General features: G+C 38.3%; 1 protein-coding gene across 8 annotated transcripts in view; it reads left to right on the top strand.

Moving 5' to 3' along the window:
• Nucleotides 1–19,194, top strand: part of PAK1 (p21 (RAC1) activated kinase 1) — a 170,644-nt gene extending 151,450 nt beyond the window's left edge. For all 8 annotated transcript variants that reach the window (XM_055581397.1, XM_055581396.1, XM_055581399.1 and 5 more), the window contains 5 exons: nucleotides 1,237–1,354; nucleotides 6,209–6,308; nucleotides 10,345–10,541; nucleotides 12,966–13,103; nucleotides 17,882–19,194. In XM_055581397.1, coding sequence (XP_055437372.1) covers nucleotides 1,237–1,354; nucleotides 6,209–6,308; nucleotides 10,345–10,541; nucleotides 12,966–13,103; nucleotides 17,882–17,968 — 640 coding nt within the window. In that variant the 3' untranslated portion in view covers nucleotides 17,969–19,194. The remainder of the gene's footprint in view (nucleotides 1–1,236; nucleotides 1,355–6,208; nucleotides 6,309–10,344; nucleotides 10,542–12,965; nucleotides 13,104–17,881) is intronic.
• The last annotated feature ends 280 nt before the right edge of the window (nucleotides 19,195–19,474 follow it).

The following is a 19,474-nucleotide window of genomic DNA, read 5'->3' as shown; positions in this document are numbered from 1 at the left end:
CCAGTCCTGAATTCTCTTTTGGTCCAAGTCCAAAGGAGAAATTTGGTCCATTGTTGAAGGAGAAATTAATGTCATATTTATTCTTCATGGACATTAAAAACTGCAAGACTTTGATGTATAGAGAATGCATAATATTATAGAAAGAGGACTGAATTGATTAATAGGCAAGAGAATAGGATTTAAATCTTATCCTTTACTTGAGACTGTATTTTTTCCAGTAGCCTCCCATCTGCCCAGCAGTAGTCTAATATGGGGATGAAGATGATATGACATACCACACAGCTCAAGCCAATCCAGTCTGCCTCCTTTGTCTAAAGCTAGCACAAGAGTTTGTAGAGCTCTAGACTATCTTTGTTGTTTATGTGTCTTATTTTGTAGCTGAGGAAACTGACAGGCTAAGTGACTTTTTTACTTATCATATAACAGAGCTGAGTGATCCAGTCCCTGAGTGAACCTTTCAGTTTTAGCCCTTCTCAGCCCCACAGTCTATCTAGTGATACAGTACTAAATTGGAAACCCTTGGCTTCCAGAAGAGGCTTTGGTTCTGCAATCCTTACCGAATTTATTCCCTTCTTAGAATCAGAGATGTTCAAAATGGAGATCATTGTCAGCAGAATGGATGTGTGTATAAAACTACAGCTTTTTAATGGTTTTTATAACCAGTATTTTATTTAACATTTGCAGTTATCTTTTATTTTATTCATTGATTTATTCAGTAAATAATGACATCTACTGTGCCACTCTCTCTGGGGATGGAATCTTGAACATGACCTGGTACTGATCTCATGGATCTCACATCTAGTAGAACTCTCAAAGATGTTTAGTGACTTCCCTAATATTGGTAACATGGACTCCAGATCCCATCTTCATCAGATGTTTGGGTACTCTCTGCTTTCAGGCTTCTAGAGATGTGGGAACCATGCCTGATTTTAAGAAATACTGCTTTGTGTTGTGATGAAATGAAATTTTATTGCATCTTCAACCTAGTGATTTTAGTTCTATCTTTTGGGGCTTCACAGGACAGTCTGCTTTGTTTTCTCCAGTCGAATCCTTAAGAGATGTCAAGCTAGTGAAATGGTCCGATAGATTCTGCTTTTCTTCAGAAAAAAGGACCCTAGACCCTTTCAGAGTTGAGGGAAATGCAGAGTCACCCTGTATATATGTTTGTCCTTTGAAAGCCACTGCTATGGCTCAGTGTACCCTATTCCTACTCACCTTTTACCTTTACCCCTGCAGTTACCTTGTGGGAGATGAGCTATGGGTTGTCATGGAATATTTGGCTGGAGGTTCTTTGACAGACGTGGTAACAGAAACTTGCATGGACGAAGGTCAGATTGCAGCTGTGTGCCGTGAGGTAAGGCCAACAGCCAATTAGACTTGAGCAGGACATGGCTTCCATATCAATGTATCTCAGGGTTCTGCATCTGATGGGATCTCAGCCTGGGCACTGTAGAGGTGGGAGAAATTAGTTGTATTCTCCCATCATCCTTTTATGATACCTGTTTTGAGACTTTTATCATCATTCTTTTTTCTTTAAAGGTAACTATATTCTGAAAGAAAGTTTATATATATATATAAGTTTATAACTTATATAATATATATATTATATATATTATAACTTTATATATGTAAAGTTATAATATATAACTTTATATAACTTATAAAGTATATATATATATATATATATATATATATATATATATATAAACTTTCTTTCAGAATATGGCTGGATGGCATCACTGACTCGATGGACGTGAGTCTGGGTAAACTCCAGAAGTTGGTGATGGACAGGGAGGCCTGGCGTGCTGCGATTCATGGGGTCGCAAAGAGTTGGACACGACTGAGCGACTGAACTGAACTGAACTGAACTGATACACATACATACATACATATATATAATAATCATGTATTATTTCAGCCTCTTAAAAATAGCTGCAATGAACACTTACTTTCCTTTATCTCTTTACTATGGGTATATATTTTAGTCATTTTTTTTATTCTGCTTTCCTGCTTTATTCATATGTTATGAAGAAGGAAATAAAGCAGAGTAAAGAGATAGTGACAGAGGAGATACTATTTCAGATAGTCAGGGAAGGTTTTGCCATATATTTGAGTAAAGATCTGAATGATATGAGAAAGTAAGCCAAGCAGAAATCTAGGGTAAAATACTTCCAGGCAAAAGGAATAGGAAACAAAGTTTAAATCAGTATTGTTTTCTCCTCGTTGCTGTCAAACATCTAAAGTCTGTAAAATGCTTGTATAAGGAGGGAGAATAAAAACCTTGGCAAGACCTACATGAGAAGCCGTGTCCTTAGGGGATGGCCACATCTTCATTACAGCAAGAGGATGAAGGGAGTATTTGGAGAAGTTGGGTGTATTGGGTGCTTTGCTGATAAGAGACTGAAACTTTCTTATAGCCTAATAGTATAAAAGTTTGGGAATTAGGGAAAGAGAGCATGATTAAGTGGTTAGAAGATTAGACTCAGAGTTTTATGGGGATGAGTATGCCTAGGGTTTGATGATAGAGGAGTTAGAATCATGCAGATGAAATTACATGGTTTTGTAATAATATTAGGAAAAATAAAGTCATGTGAAATCACTATTGTCCTAGAAAATATGATCATCTTTTCATTAAAAACCCTGGGATCTAGAACACATGCACAGGTAGGTTAATGGAATTAACACAGGCCTGGGATCTTAGGAGATCTGATTTATTTTCTTTACTGTACCACTGAGGTGGTGTTTCTCAAATTTGTTTCATTATGCTCCCTCTCCCACCAGGAAGCTTTCAAGACATTTTTTCCTAATCACAGTTCCCCCATGAAATTTAATATCATAGATAAACTATGTATCTGTATTTTGGGGACCTTTGGAAATGCAGTTATTGTAATAACTAAGATGTTATTCATTTCAGTCATCCGAAGAACTGACTTTTACTGATTGAGATACATGCAAATGTGTCCTTGGGGAAATCAATATGTCTCAGGTGATTTATCTTAGGAATTGCAACATTCATACTGTGTATACCTTAGGGGTACCATGTGGATCAAAAAGCATTTGGAAAAACATTTAAATGTTATGCAAATACATGGCATTACTATTATCCATAAGTTCTCATAGAGATAATTCACCTTTCTAAAAATACTGTTATTGAGATATAATTCACATACCATATTATTCACCCATTTAAAGTAATAATTTAAAAGATATTAGTATATTTAGTTATACAGCTGTCACCATAATCAGTTCTAGAACATTTGCATCACCCTAAAAAGAAACAAAGAATGTTCAAACTACTGCACAATTGCACTCATCTCACACGCTAGCAAAGTAATGCTCAACATTCTCCAAGCCAGGCTTCAACAGTATGCGAACCGTGAACTTCCAGATGTTCAAGCTGGATATAGAAAAGGCAGAGGAACCAGAGATCAAATTGCCAACATTCATTGGATCATTGAAAAAGCAAGAGAGTTCCAGAAAAACATCTACTTCTGCTTTAATAACTATGCCAAAGCCTTTGACTGTGTGGATCACAACCAACTGTGGAAAATTCTTCAAGACACGGGAATACCAGACCACCTGACCTGCCTCCTGAGAAATCTGTGTGCAGGTCAAGAAGCCACAGTTAGAACTGGACATGGAACAACAGACTGGTTCCAAACTGGGAAAGGAGTACGTCAAGGCTGTATATTGTCACCCTCTTATTTAACTTTTATACAGAGTACATCATGCAAAATGCCAGGCTGGATGAAGCACAAGCTGGAATCAAGATTGCCAGAAGAAATATCAATAACCTCAGATACGCAGATGACACCACCCTTATGGCAGAAAGCGAAGAAGAACTAAAGAGTCTCTTAATGAAAGTGAAAGAGGAGAGTGAAAAAGTAGGCTTAAAACTCAACATTCAGAAAACTAACATCATGGCATCTGATCCCATCACTTCATGGCAAATAGATGGGGAAACAGTAACAGACTTGATTTTGGGGGGCTTCAAAATCACTGCAGATGGTGACTTCAGCCATGAAATTAAAAGACACTTGCTCCTTGAGAGAAAAGTTATTACCAACCTAGATAGCATATTATAAGGCAGAGACATTACTTTGGCAACAAAGGTCTGTCTAGTCAAGGCTATGGTTTTTCCACTAGTCAAATATGGATGTGAGAGTTGGACTATAAAGAAAGCTGAGTGCTGAAGAATTGATGCTTTTGAATTGTGGCATTGGAAAAGACTCTTCAGAGTCCCTTGGACTGCAAGGAGATCCAACCAGTCCATCCTAAAGGAAATCAGTCCTGAATATTCACTGGAAGGAATGATGCTGAAGCTGAAACTCCAATACTTTGTCTACCTGATGTGAAGAACTGACTCATTGGAAAAGACCCTGATACTCCGAAAGGTTGAAGGCGGGAGGAGAAGGGGACGACAGAGGATGAGATGGTTGGGTGGCATCACCGACTCGATGGACATGAGTTTGAGCAAGCTCCGGGAGTTGGTGATGGACAGGGAAGCCTGGTGTGTTGCAGTCCATGGGGTCGCAAAGAGTCAGACACAACTGAGCGACTTAACTGAACTGAAAAAGAAACTCCATACCTATTAGCAGTCACCCCCCCCGGCGCCCCCACCCAACCTGTTTCCCATCCCTTCCAGCCCTATGCAGCCACTAGTCTATTTTGTGTCTCTGTTGATTTGCTTATTCCAGGTGTTTCATATAAAGGTAATATGTGCTCTGATTGGCTCATTTTGCTTAGTATAATATTTTGAAGGCTCATCTGTTCTATAGCATATGTCCTTTTATTAACAAGTAAGATTCTGTTTATTTGCCTGTCCATCAGCTGATGGACATTTGGGTAATTTCCACTTTTTGACTCGTATGGATAATGCTGTGAACATTCATGGATAAGTTGTTGGTTGAATATATGTTTTTACTTCTCTTGGGTATGTGCCTAGGAGCGGATCTGCTGGTCATGTAGAGACTTTATGTTTAATATTTTGAGGACTGGCCAAAATGTTTACCACAGTGGCTGTACCATTTTATATTCCTACCAGCAATGCATGTTGGTTCCAATTTCTAGAAATCATCCTTTCTGTTTATAATTTTTGACATCCAGAGGCCAAAGTCTCTAGCCTCCTTAGGAAAACAGGTCTTACTTTTCCAGGGAAAAGCCGCTTCTGGATATTGCTTTGTTTTTAATTTAGCCATTGATGTATTCTTAGAAAGTGAAGTATTAAGTTGAGAATATTTCAGTAGTGTCCTCTAATTGGTTTGCATCTTTTTCATGTTTTTTAATTGGTGGAAGCCTCTAAATTTTAGCTTTGGGTTATGAACTTCCTAATAGATTTAATAGTAACCTTGAGAGTGTCTTTTCTGATCCTCACCTTTTACAGATGGGAAGACAGTAGCCCAGAGGGAATAAGAGATTTGTCTAGAATAATTTTATTGGTCAGAACCATGCATTTTTATTCTTTTCAGTCTCTATATTACTCATTCTACCTATTGAGTCTGTGTGTTTTCCAAGGTTCTTTTCTTTCTTCTTTATTTACTATAGCATTTGCCAATTTCAACCATTACCATAACTTGAAAGACTTGTAAACGTTTATTTCAAGTCCAGCCTCTCTTTAGCACCCAGGATTCACACCTGCAGTTGCCTGCTGGACATTTGTCTGCAGATGTTTATGGGAATGTAAAAAGCAGCATACAGCAAACAGTACAAACTACCTCCTCACCAAAATAAGATTATCTTCCTAAATTCATGGCTTCTAGTATCATTTCCATTTGTTCAGTTTCCCAAATGCAACTGTTATTTGTCATTTTCCTGTAGTTTTTTCTTTACAAAATCCCTTCCATTCTTCCTCAGTATTTTTTTTTTTTTTTGCCTTGGGTTCTTTGTCAAGGTGCTAATGTTCTGTAAACAATTCTAAAACACTTTGGAGGAATTCCTGTACCTGAAACTGTTATAAGCTATGTTACAATACACTGTGGTCAAGTATCTTATAAGTATGAGGCAGCACTGAATATTAAAAGTATGTTTAGTAATGAGATAAGAGACTGGATTTTAGATCTGCCTCTTCCATTTATTTGGAGTAAGTTCTTTTACTCACTGGGGTCTCACTTTTGTTATCATAAAATGAGGAGGTTGGATTAATGATTTTCTCTAAGTCTTCATAATTATTTGTCCTTTCTCTCTCTTTCTGTCCACATCACTTCAACAGTGCCTGCAAGCTTTGGAGTTTCTGCATTCGAACCAAGTTATTCATAGAGACATCAAGAGTGACAACATCCTGTTGGGAATGGATGGCTCTGTCAAGCTAAGTGAGTAGGAGTGATAATAACTTCTCTTCCCTCTGGGACCCTGTCTCCTCTGGGATGGTAATCATATAAGAGTAGCTACAAGACTCACCAAAGAATCTATTTCTTGGATATGCAGGCACTTTATGTTACTCAGCACTATATAGGATGACATTTTTTCCCCACTCATTTATACATTCAATGAAAAACATTTATTGTGTTGGGCAACAAGGATACTTTTGCCTGTATTTAAGTAGTTCTCAATCTACTATGGGAAACATAAAATACATAATTAGAAAAAAGAGTTTAGTGTAATAACTTTCATTCAGTCATTCATTTAGCAAACTTTTATAAAATGTCTGTTTATGTGGTCGGCCATCTGAGAATGAAAAATGTGAGTAAGAACACATAGTTCTTATTGAAGGTTTCATAATTAAGTAAACATATAATAGCAATATATTGGGAATGAATAGCAGGCAGAACATTCTGTTCAGAAGTGTAAGGACGAAGAATCCAGACAAACAGATTGTGTCACAGGTGGATGGGCAGCTTATGGGAAGACTGTTAGTAGTTTCTACCCTGGGGCACAAGAGGAGGAACTTATTAAATCAGGGTCATACCTCAGTTCAGTTCAGTCCCTCAGTCGTGTCCAACTCATTGCGACCCCATGGACTGCAGTACACCAGGCCTCCCTGTCCATCAACAACTCCGGAGCTTGCTCAAACTCATGTCCATCGAGTTGGTGATGCCATCCACCATCTCATCCTCTGTCGTCCCCTTCTCCTCCCGCCTTTAATCTTTCTGAGCATCAGGGTCTTTTCCAATGAGTCAGTTCTTCATATCAGGTAGACAAAGTATTGGAGTTTCAGCTTCAGCATTAGTCCTTTCAATGAATATTCAGGACTGATTTCCTTTAGAATGGACTGGTTTGGATCTCCTTGCAGTCCAAGGGACTCTCAAGAGTCTTCTCCAACACCACAGTTGAAAAACATCAATTCTTCAGTGCTCAGCTTTCTTTATAGTCCAACTCTCACATCCATATTTGACTAGCGGGAAAAACCATAGCTTTGACTAGATGGAACTTTTGTCGGCAGAGTAATGTCTCTGCTTTTATTTTAATATTCTGTCTAAGTTGGTAATAACTTTTCTTCCAAGGAGCAAGTGTCTTTTAATTTCATGGCTGAAGTCACCATCTGCAGTGATTTTGAAGCCCCCCAAAATCAAGTCTGTTACTGTTTCCCCATCTATTTGCCATGAAGTGATGGGACCAGATGCCATGATGTTAGTTTTCTGAATGTTGAGTTTTAAGCCAACTTTTTCACTCTCCTCTTTCACTTTCATCAAGAGGCTGTTTAGTTTTTCTTCACTTTCTGCCATAAGGGTGGTGTCATCTACATATAAGAGGTTATTGATATTTCTCCTGGCAATTTTGATTCCAGCTTGTGCTTCATCCAGCTCGGCATTTCTCATGATGTATTCTGCATATAAATTATATAAACAGGGTGACAATATACAGCCTTGATGTACTCCTTTTCCTGTTTGATACCAGTCTGTTGTTCCACGTGTAGTTCTAACTGTTGCTTCCTGACCTGCATACAGATTTCTTAAGAGGTAGGTCAGGTGGTCTTGTATTCCCATCTCTTTCAGAATTTTCCACAGTTTGTTGTGATCCACACACTCCGAGTCTTTGGTATAGTCAATAAAGCAGAAGTAGATGTTTTTCTGGAACTCTCTTGCTTTTTCGATGATCCAACAGATGTTGGCAATTTGCTCTCTGGTTCCTCTGCCTTTTCTAAAACCAGCTTGAATATCTGGAGGTTCACAGTTCATGTATGTTGAAGCCTGGCTTGGAGAATGTTGAGCATTACTTTACTAGCATGTGAGATGAGTGCAATTGTGCATTAGTTTGAACATTCTTTGGTATTGCCTTTCTTTGGGATTGGAATGAAAACTGATCTTTTCCAGTACTGTGGCCACTGTTGAGTTTTCCTGATATGCTGGCATATTGAGTGCATCACTTTCACAGCATCATCTTTTAGGATTGGAAATAGCTCAACGGGAATTCCATCACCTCCACTAGCTTTGTTCATAATGAGGCTTCCTAAGGACCACTTGACTTCTCATTCCAGGATGCCTGGCTCTAGGTGAGTGGTCATACCATCATGATTATCTGGGTCGTGAAGTTCTTCTATGTATTCTTGCCACTTCTTCTTAATATCTTCTGCTTCTGTCCTTTATTGTGCCCATCTTTGCATTGAAACCTTACCTTAGTATATCTAATTTTCTTGAAGAGATCTCTAGTCTTTCCCATTCTATTGTTTTCCTCTATTTCTTTGCACTGATATCTGGGGAAGGCTTTCTTATCTCTCCTTGTTATTCTTTGGAACTCTGCATTCAAATGGGTGTATCTTTCCTTTTCTCCTTTGATTTCTGCTTCTCTTCTTTTCACAGCTATTTGTAAAGCTTCCTTAGACAGCCATTTTGCTTTTTTGCATTTCTTTTTCTTGGGGATGGTCTTGATTCCCGTCTTCTGTAAAATGTCCCGAGCATCCTTCCATAGTTCTTCAGGTACTTTATCAGATCTAATCCCTTGAGTCTATTTGTCACCTGCACTGTATAATCATAAGGGATTTGATTTAGGTCATACCTGAATGGTCTTGTGGTTTTTCCCTACTTTTTTCAATTTAAGTCTGAGTTTGGCAATAAGGAGTTCATGATCTGAGCACAGTCAGCTCCTGGTCTTGTTTTTGCTGACTCTATAGAGCTTCTCCATCTTTGGCTGCAAAGAATATAATCAATCTGATTTCAGTGTTAACCATCTGGTGTTGTCCGTGTGTAGAGTCTTCTCTTGTGTTGTTGGAACAGGGTGTTGCTACAACCAGTGAATTCTCTTGGCAAAACTCTATTAGCCTTTGCCTTGCTTCACTCTGTACTTAAAGGCCAAATTTGCCTGTTACTCCAGGTGTTTCTTGACTTCCTACTTTTGCATTCCAGTCCCCTATAATGAAAAGGACATCTTTTTTGGTTCTAGAAGGTCTTTAGGTCTTCATAGAACCGTTCAACTTCAGCTTCTTCAGCATTGCCGGTTGGAACATAGACTCGTATTACTGTGATATTGAATTGTTTGCCTTGGAAACGAACAGAAATCATTCTGTCGTTTTTGAGATTGCGCCTAAGTCCTGTATTTCGGACTCTTTTGTTGACTGTGATGGTGACCCCATTGTTTCTATGGGATTCTTGCCCACAGCAGTAGATATGATGGTCATCTGAGTTAAATTCACCCATTCCTGTCCATTTTAGTTCGCTGACTCCTAAAATGCCTATGTTCACTCTTGCCATCTCCTGTTTGGCCACTTCCAATTTGCCTTGATTCATGGGCCTAACATTCCAGGTTCCTATGCAATATTGCTCTTTACAGCATTGGACTTTGCTTCTATCACTAGTTACATCCACAGGTGGGTGTTGTTTTTGCTTTGGCTCCGTCTCTTCATTCTTTCTGGAATTGTTTCTCCATTGATCTCCAGTAGTATATGGGGCACCTATTGACCTGGAGAGTTTGTCATTCAGTTTCCTATCTTTTTGCCTTTTCATACTGTTCATGGGGTTCTCAGGGCAAGAATACTGAAGTGGTTTGCCATTCCCTTCTCAAGTGGACCATATTTTGTCATGCCTAGTTGTAGATGATTAGGGTTTCATGCCTGGGAAATAAAATAAGGACCTCGTAACCAGATACTGGTGTATGGGGATGGTTTTCAGGAATAAAGCAGAATTGGGGCAGGTGATAGATGTCAAAATGGGCAGCTTAGCCTTTAATGCCTAGTGTTTCTGGTTTGAGGAGGAGTAGGAAAGTAGAAATGATGTTTCATGTTCCTCCTTAAAGTCTGAACAAGGCAGAGCCTAGGAGCTGGATATGAAGGTGGCAGTTATGTGACTCCAGCTTTGGAGAGACAAGGGATGTAGTGGCTAGGACACCGGGAAAGCTTGATACCTAGGGGGAGGCACACACTATTTATAGAAGGAACACTCTGCATACGAATCGTTTCTGTCTTTTCTTTTTCAGCTGATTTTGGATTTTGTGCTCAGATCACCCCAGAGCAGAGCAAACGGAGCACCATGGTGGGAACACCATACTGGATGGCACCAGAGGTTGTGACCCGTAAAGCCTATGGGCCTAAGGTTGACATTTGGTCTTTGGGCATCATGGCCATTGAAATGATTGAAGGGGAGCCCCCATACCTCAATGAAAACCCTCTGAGAGTGAGTGTTACTAGTCCCATATCAAGATGTTTGGGCTGTTGGATTTCTCTTTTCTGGATCAAACTAGGCAGTGATAAAGCATACATGCTTAAAGAAAATGTAAATTAGCAGTCATTCATTCATATATTCAGTGATTATTTGAGTTCTTATGGGCAAGAAATGGTTCCGATAATAATAAAACAAATTAGTATATAGTAACAGAAGATAAGAGCTGTGAAAGAAATAGTAAGGGGCTTAAGAGAGTAAGAGGGGGAAGGACAGAGAAGTGTGCTGTTTTATTCTAGGTGGAGATTGAATTCCTCTCTTATAACTTATCTGAGGAGAAATCTGAAGAAAAAAAAGGAATGAAAAAATGAAAAATTAAAAAAAGGAATGAGCCTTGAGATTAATCTAAAGTAAGAATTTTTGAGTTATCAAGTGTATAAAGAACTTGTTTAGAGAACATACTTGATACATCCTTAGGAAAACCAAGGAGACTAGTGTCCCTGAAGTGAGTGAGCAGAGTGGACAAGGTTCTGACCATGTTAAGTTAAAATGTTTATTAGACATCTTAAGTGGAGGTATTGAGTAGAATTGGGCATAAGAGTTCAGAGTTCAAGAGTGAGTATTCAGGACTCGAAATACAAATTTATTAGTAGGTATTATATAGTTGGTTTATTTAAAAATCAGAGGTAGATGATAATGAGATCACTCACCTAGGGAGTGAGTGAGGTAGTACTGAGACCTGGAATACTCTCATGTTTACAAATTAAAGGAACCAGCAAAGTTGACCAATGGGCAGCCTTTCTGGTAGAAGGAGAACTGAGAGAAGTGTTCCGGAAGCCAAGAGGACAAAGTGTTTCGAGAAGGAGGATGGACCAGTGTGTCAAATGTGACTAAGTTGCATTTAAGATAATCCTAAGTAATGATCATAAGATTTGCCCGTGTGAAGGTTATTGATGACTTTGACAGTCAGTTTCACTGGAGTGATGGGAATGAAAGTCTGATTAGAGCAAATCCACTAGAGTGAAGAAATGACATGTATAAGCAGTTACTTTTCATTGTTTTCTTTCAGAGGAATTTTGCAGTTATGCTAACAGAGAAGTGAGTGGAGCCATATCTTGAAGTAGAGACTGGGGGGGTTTCTTTTTTTGTTTTGAAGATGGTATTATCATAGCATGTTTTTGTGCTGATGAGAATTATCTAGTAGAGAGGAAAATGGTCATGTACAAGAGGGATGTGACATCTGTAAGAGAGATAGTGATATCCTTAAGTAGATTAGGGGGGTTGGATCAAATACTGAAGTAAAGATCATCAAATTAGAACTTGGACAGTTTATTATTATAATAGGAGAGGGAAAGCAGCATATGTGAATACAGATGCAGGTAGGGTGGTAATTTTGATTATGGGCAAATGTGAGAGTTATTCTGATTGTTTTTATTTTGTTATTTATTCCAACCTCTCACTCGGTGCAAGAATTCCCTGAGTTTTGTCGCTAATCAACAGGCATGTAATTTTAGCCAGTTACCTCTTGGATAGCCCTGATTATTGAAAAGTGTTTTAGTGTACCAAACTGAAACTACCTTCCATAGTTTCTTCTCTTGGCTCCCAGTATTGCCCTGTGGATCCACATGCCACTCATCTTCCTCCACCTTAGAGTGGCCTTGAAAATGATGATGAGTAGTAGTAACAGAAATAAGACTGGGATCAAAGTCAGAGGACAGGGAGCTTGTGTAAACAGCATGATCCCAAGCATATCTGTTTATGTTTTAGGACTTTATCTATGAAATGGGGATGATAATTCTTGGCCTGCCTATTACCCAGAGTTATTGTGGTCATTAAATGAGATAGTGTTTGTGTAAACACTTTATGAAATAAAGTTCAGATTGCTTTAAAAGGTTTAGTATGATGATTTTCTTTGTCTTTCCCAGGAGATAGCTTTATATTAGAGAACCAAGATGGCAGCAGTGAAACAGATTGCTCCTTTACGGAACAGTTCCTTTATATATTCTTTTCCTGCTAGAAGAGATCAGTTTTTAGATGACTGAGATGATGGCACCAGGAATAAAAAATTTCCTTCAGTAAATGGGCAGGTGTTTAACTCATTAGGCTAAATGTATAGTAAACCATTTAGATTTAAATCAATAATAATAAATGCTTGGATCTGTAACACACTTCATAAGCTTATGAAGTGCTTTCAATATGTTATCTTGTTTTATTTTACAGACATGTGAGATAGGCACTGTTAACATCCCTGTTTTACAGATGAGGAAGTTAGAAATCCACTGGAAATTTGGCTCTTAAGCCATATTCTCTCCATTATACCAAAGCTGCCTCTTTGTCTTCTGAAGGCAGAAGGCAGCTGACCATATTTCTTGAGGGCCTGTCTGGGAACCAGGAAAGAACCCCAGGTAGAGCCCAGGGCAATTCTGTTTGTATTTCCAGGCCTTGTACCTCATTGCCACCAATGGGACCCCAGAGCTTCAGAACCCAGAGAAGCTGTCAGCTATCTTCCGAGACTTTCTGAACCGCTGTCTTGAGATGGATGTGGAAAAGAGAGGTTCGGCTAAAGAACTGCTGCAGGTAACTGTCCCTATGTAGGGAGGCATCTAATTCAGAGAACCACATAACCAAGGCTTTTTTGCTGCATTTTTGTATGGCTGTTACAGAACTAGGCTTTTCTTCTAGCTTGTCCCACACTCCTATTTCCCTCATCTTGTTCATCCCTGGACCTTTGCTCATGTTACTCCCTTGGGCTCTTCCTCAGCCTATTAAAACTCTGTACTTTCTCCTAGACTGTATCTTACAGAGTTATTTTCTAAGTTCTTATTGAACTTTGCCTGTATCTTCCCTTGTGCTTGTTTTGTTCTGCCTGAATTAGTCTAGCAGAGTTTGAGTCTTGATGAGAAGAAATTTTTTGACATGCAAATCTTATACAAGTTATATTTTACTGGGATAAACCCGAAAGATAGATTTTTAGGAAAGGATATCAGAAGACATTCATTTAGAGGATAGTTAGTTCAACATTTCAATTCTTCCTAGTTTCTTCATGGAAACCCTTGCAGATGGTGGGAATGATAGTCTGCTTGTTTGTTCATTTATTTCAGTTTTTTGACCATGCCACATGGCATGCGGGATCTTAGTGCCCTGACCAGGGATCAAACCTGTGCCCTTCTGCAGTGCAAGCTTGGAGTCTTAACCATTGGATCACCAGGATGGTCCCTATAGTCTGCTTGTTTGGAGTGAGATCCTGACAGGCTGTGAGGAACCTGAAGTTGGGGGTTTACCAAACCTTATATATTCCACCAGCTTAATCCTGAAGTTATAGCGTAATTATTTCATATGGTTTCAAAATTTGCTCTTAGTTGACCACATTATCTATATTTAGCATTTATGTTTTGATTACAATTTCTCATTACTAGTGTTATTTTACTACATTGCCAACTGGTGATTTAATAAGTGTGATATGCAACTTAATGACAATGAGTAATGTATAGATTTGCACAGTCAGTCAGTATACAAAAGTCATAAAACTTTTGTATTTTGAGGACTAACACAGGGCAGGGCAGGGCAGGATGTACCATACTGCATCACATTAAAGCTAATTATGAACAGTTCTGTCTTCCTTACTGTTAGTAGATCATAGCTTCTATGTTAATCCTTGGTTTCCTCTTACCTGGGACCTGAATCAAAATAGGTATTCAGTGGGAGAAAACATTTGCAAATGATATGACTGATAAAGCATTAATATCTAAAATATATAACCAGCTCATACACCTCAGGGAAAAAAAAAGAAAAACCCTACAAACAACCCAGTTAAAAAATGGGCAGAAGACCTGAATAGACATTTTTCCAAAGAGAAAATGCAGATGGTCAGCAGGCACATGAAAAGATGCTTAGTATTGCTAAGTATCAGGGAAATGCAAATCAAAACCACAATGAGAAATCACCTCACACCTGTCAGATGGCTGTCAAAAAGAATCCAAATAACAAATGTTGACAAGGATGTGGAGAAAAGGGAACCCTCCTACACGCTTGATAGGGATATAAATTGGTACAGCTAATATGGAAAACAATATGGAGGTTTCTCAAGAAACTAAAAATAGAACTATGATATGACCCAGTGGTTCCAGTCCTGGGTATATATATGAAAGAAACAAAAACTAATATGAAAAGATACATGCAACTCAATGTTCATAGCAACATTATTTATAATTGCCAAGATATGTAAGTGACCTCAGTGTCCATCAGGAGATGAATGGATAAAGAAGATGTGGATGAATACTACTCAACCATAAAAAAGAATGAAATCTTGCCATTTGCAACAACATGGATGGACTTGGAGGATATTATGCTAAGTGAAATAAGTCAGACAGAAAAACAAATATTGTATGACATCACTTATATGTGGACTCTAAAAAGTAAAGTAAACTAGTTAATATAACAAAAAAGAAACAGATTCACAGATATAGAGAACAAATTAGTGGTTACCAGTGGAGAGAGGGAAAGTAGGGGAGGGACATTATATGGGTAGGGTATTAAGAGATACAAATTATGATATGTAAAACAAGCTGCAAGGATATATTGTATAACCCAGGAAATATAGCCAATATTTTATAATTAGTTATAAATGGAGTGTAACCTATAAAAATTGTGAATCACTATATTGTATACCTGTGACTTATGCAATGGGCTTCCCTATTAGCTCAATGGTAAAGAATCTGCCTGCCAATGCAGTAGACGCAGGTTTGATCCCTGGGTTGGGAAGATTCCCTGGAGAAGGAAATGGCAAGCCACTCCAGTATTCTTGCCTGGGAGATCCCATGGACAAAGGAGCCTGGCGGGCTACAGTCCATGGAGTTGCAAAAGAATTGGACATGGCTTAGTGATTAAACAACAATAAACTTATATAACATTGTATATCAACTATACTTCAATTAAAAAATAGGTATTCAGAAAATGTTTGTTGAATTGAATGGAATTGCTTAAACTTTCATTGAAATGTTACCTTCTGGAGATATTTAGCATCTCTTTGTAATCAGAGTTACTGACTACAGAGCATTGATACATTAGATATGAGATCTGGGTTCTGCCAAACCCATTAGTTTCTAGCATCCTTTGGGACAAAACCTCCTTATAACAGGCAGTATATATAATATAGGATCCTTTTCCTTTCATATGAAGTTTTTTCTGGAAACACTAAGCTTTGGGAAATGTGCAAATAGTCTAAGCCTCAAGATGATATTGTTAACTAGGTATTAAAATATAGTTACTGAAAGATTAATGTCGTCTAGAGTTTTTTTCCTGGTATAATAATACATGACAAATAATAAATGCATTGTGTTGAATCTTTATCACATTCTGGGCAATGGCACCCCACTCCAGTACTCTTGCCTGGAAAATCCCATGGACAGAGGAGCCTGGTAGGCTGCAGTCCATGGGGTCGCTAGGAGTCGGACACGACTGAGCGACTTCACTTTCACTTTTCACTTTCATGCACTGGAGAAGGAAATGGCAACCCACTCCAGTGTTCTTGCCTGGAGAATCCCAGGGACGGGGAAGCCTGGTGGGCTGCCGTCTGTGGGGTCGCACAGAGTCGGACACGACTGAAGTGACTTAGCATATCATAGCATAGGCACTAAGCACTTTATATATATTTTTTAATCTATTCTTTTTTAATAAACCTGTGATTTATAGATTTTTGTATTCCCATTTTTACAGGTGAGGAAACTGAGATTTCAAGTGTTCAATAACTTTGCATGATTAAAGTAACTGAGAAGTGGTGGATCCAGGATTTAAATCTATGTGTATTTGGCTCTCAAGTGTGTATATTCTTGGACACTGTCTGGTTCTGAGTGTTAAAGCTGGAAAGACCTTAGGGCTTATCTTGTCTGATTTGTTCATTACACAGAGAAGGAAACTGAGGCCTCCTAATTGGTTGTTGGATCATGATGCTTTCTCAACTCAGGGGAGTTGTATAAACATGCAATCTGAGAACACTGACTCTGTACATTGTAAATATTCTAAACAATGACTTTCAGAATCTCAGATCATGAAAGCTTCACATCTGTTTCTCCTGTGAGAATGATATATATGGATAGAAATACATAGGGGCTTTTGTTGGAATTCATATCTTTATAATTTAGCCAAGATCTTGTATTCCTTTTGTAGTAATAGTTTCTTATTCTCAGTACCTCTTTGAGTCCCATCTCTGTTCAAAAAGAATTTGAAGCACTTCTAGCAAAGAATATTTGTAGATATTTCTATATTTAGAAATATAGAAATTTTAAAATTTATTGTGTGTGTATACACATATACAATATGATTAATAAAAGAGACTTATGAGGATGGCCAGAAGACTCAAACATACTAATCATTTGCATTAAATAGTTTTGTTTAAACATCAAATTTGGTTCTTAGCGTCCTGGTAGTGAAGACAGAAAAGAAAATACGTTAGTTAGTTCCTATATTTCTTATCCAATGGGAGAAACATCCTACACCCTCAAGATACAAAGCTTTTTCACTAGTAAATGAAGAAAAGTCATTTTTAGTTGCAAGTTCAGAGTTCTATGATGACTGTTTTCTATAATGTTTTTTTACTGAAAACATAAAAGTAATTTTCAAATGGTGTTTTTTCCACAATGGTCTTCTTTAATGGTTGTGGGTATGGCCCACAGTATAGCCCAGTGAAAGTGATTTGGAAAAGGACCAAGTCCTTCCTGGGTTAATTAACCTTACTAAACTCAAGGATAGAACAACAGATTCCCAAATCAGTGCTTCTGAAATGCAGAATTGTAATGTATCATTGGGTCATGATCAGTTAATAATCTTCCCTCTGAGCTCATTATTATTCTGATTATCACTATATTTTGGACTTATCTAATATAAAATGAAATCATACAGTTCGAACTTTTCTTATGTATGTGTTCTTTCATGCAGCATGTCTTCTGTGGGATTCATCCTATTATCAGTGTATAAATTACTTATTCCTTTTTATTGCTCTGTAATTTTTTATAGTATTCTATGAATATAATGTTACTCATTCTTTCAGTCTCTTGGACCTTTAGGTTCTTTCATTTATGACTATCATAAGTAAAACTGCAGTGAGCATTTATGTGTGTGTCTTCTGGTGAATTCAAAAACTTACTTCTCTTGAAATATGTCTAGAAGTGGAATCAGTAGGATATAGGATAGACATGTATTTAGCTGTAGGTAGATATGTTATCTTTGAAAGATGTCCTTCAATTTGAAGTTGATGATCTGTACAGTATACAAACATGGATGCCCTGAAAATCTTGTAATGGTTGCTAAAGAAAAATGGTAAATTGTCATGTGTCTTTTGTTCTTTTTCTCCTTTCTAGCATCAATTTCTGAAGATTGCCAAGCCTCTCTCCAGCCTCACTCCACTGATCGCTGCTGCAAAGGAAGCAACCAAGAACAATCACTAAAACCACATCACCCCAGCCTCATTGTGCCAAGCCTTCTGTGAAATAAATGCTCATTTCGATAATTCCAACCCCTGATGCTCTTCCTTGCCTTCTCCTCCCATTTCCTGGTCTAGTGCTCTCAAGACTGATCCTTGAAAACCATGTGTCCAGCATTGAAGAGAACTACAATTGACTAATTGGATGACGGCCATTTTAAAATAAGGAATTTGCTCCCAACCTGTGGATGTGAGGGTGATTTATGATCAAGGACTTACATGAATAAATCCTTGGACTCCTATTTCTGCACCCCCCCCCCCAACCAATCAGTTCTTGACTATATAAATTTTTGACTTTATAACATTATCAACTTGTGATCAGTTGAGATATTTTTCAGTGCTTGCTTTTCTGTTATCAGACTGCCCAAACACATTATTGTACTTGAAAATAGGAATAGCTCAAGGAATGCCATGCGGGTGATATTCAGCCAGGACATGAAATGGCTCTTCTTTCTGGACCATGACTTTGGCATAGCTGATCCTGATATGGGTGGGAGAGCTACCATGTTTTCCTTTGTGTATGCTTCAAGCATCTTTTTGGGAGGATCTATATCCAATCGTGTTCCCCATGCTATTTCTTGTGAAATGATCTTGGCTATGTAGCCGCTTTTGACTCCTTAAAATTCCCCTAGGCTGCTGCCCCCATTCTGTCCTTGTTTAGAACATTGAGAAGTTTCCTAGGGCACATGCTGGGTGAGAGCAGTGTGGGAAGTCAAGGAAAAAAAAACAAAACTGCTTTTAGAACAAAGCTGGGCATCAGAACCTGTCCAGCTATACCTATGTGATGTTTGAAGAACTCAGCATGTTTTTCCATCTGCAACAAGGAGCTAAAAGATTAACTCATCTTCTGATTGCCCTAATCTCTGGGTCAAAGAAAGAACTCCAAATCTGAGACTACATGTTCGTTTTGGATGGATTTGTTGGCCTGAGATGATAGTCTGCCAGCTGTGAGGGGACCCTGTTTTTACACTGCATGGCCAAGCTCTCTGCAAATGGAAATGCTTGCACTGGGTGTTGGGGCTGTTTGCTACCTCCTGCTATCTTTGTGGTTTTGGTCCTCCCATTATGGTAGGACCCAAGGCCAGCATTGTGGCTTGTCATGTTAGCCCCAGTGGCTACCTTGTCATGCTCTGAGGTACCACTGCCTCTGCAGTTTTATTTCCTTCAATAAAAGGAGATGAAAATGTTCTATTTGGTGTATGCCTTTCTTTCTTTTGTCCCTTCCCTTCTTTTCTAATTTTTTATTTTGATTTTTTCCAAGTTAAGAAAATATACATATATTATAAAAATATTCTTTCTTCCAGAATCATTTGAGATTAAGTTGCAGATAAGATGCTGCTTTACCACTATATACTTACTTTATTGTGTATTCTTTAGTCTTAACATTTTTGCAAAGGTGAAGACCCATGAAAGCCAGTGGTGTAGTTTGAAGACCAGACAGCCAGAGAGCAGTGGTGTAGGTTCTAGTGGA

Source organism: Bubalus kerabau, chromosome 5, assembly GCF_029407905.1.
Source record: "Bubalus kerabau isolate K-KA32 ecotype Philippines breed swamp buffalo chromosome 5, PCC_UOA_SB_1v2, whole genome shotgun sequence".
NCBI classification, from domain to species: Eukaryota; Metazoa; Chordata; class Mammalia; order Artiodactyla; family Bovidae; genus Bubalus; species Bubalus kerabau.
The sequence above is the reverse complement of the archived record's forward strand: the minus strand, read 5'-3'. Positions and strand labels throughout refer to the sequence as shown.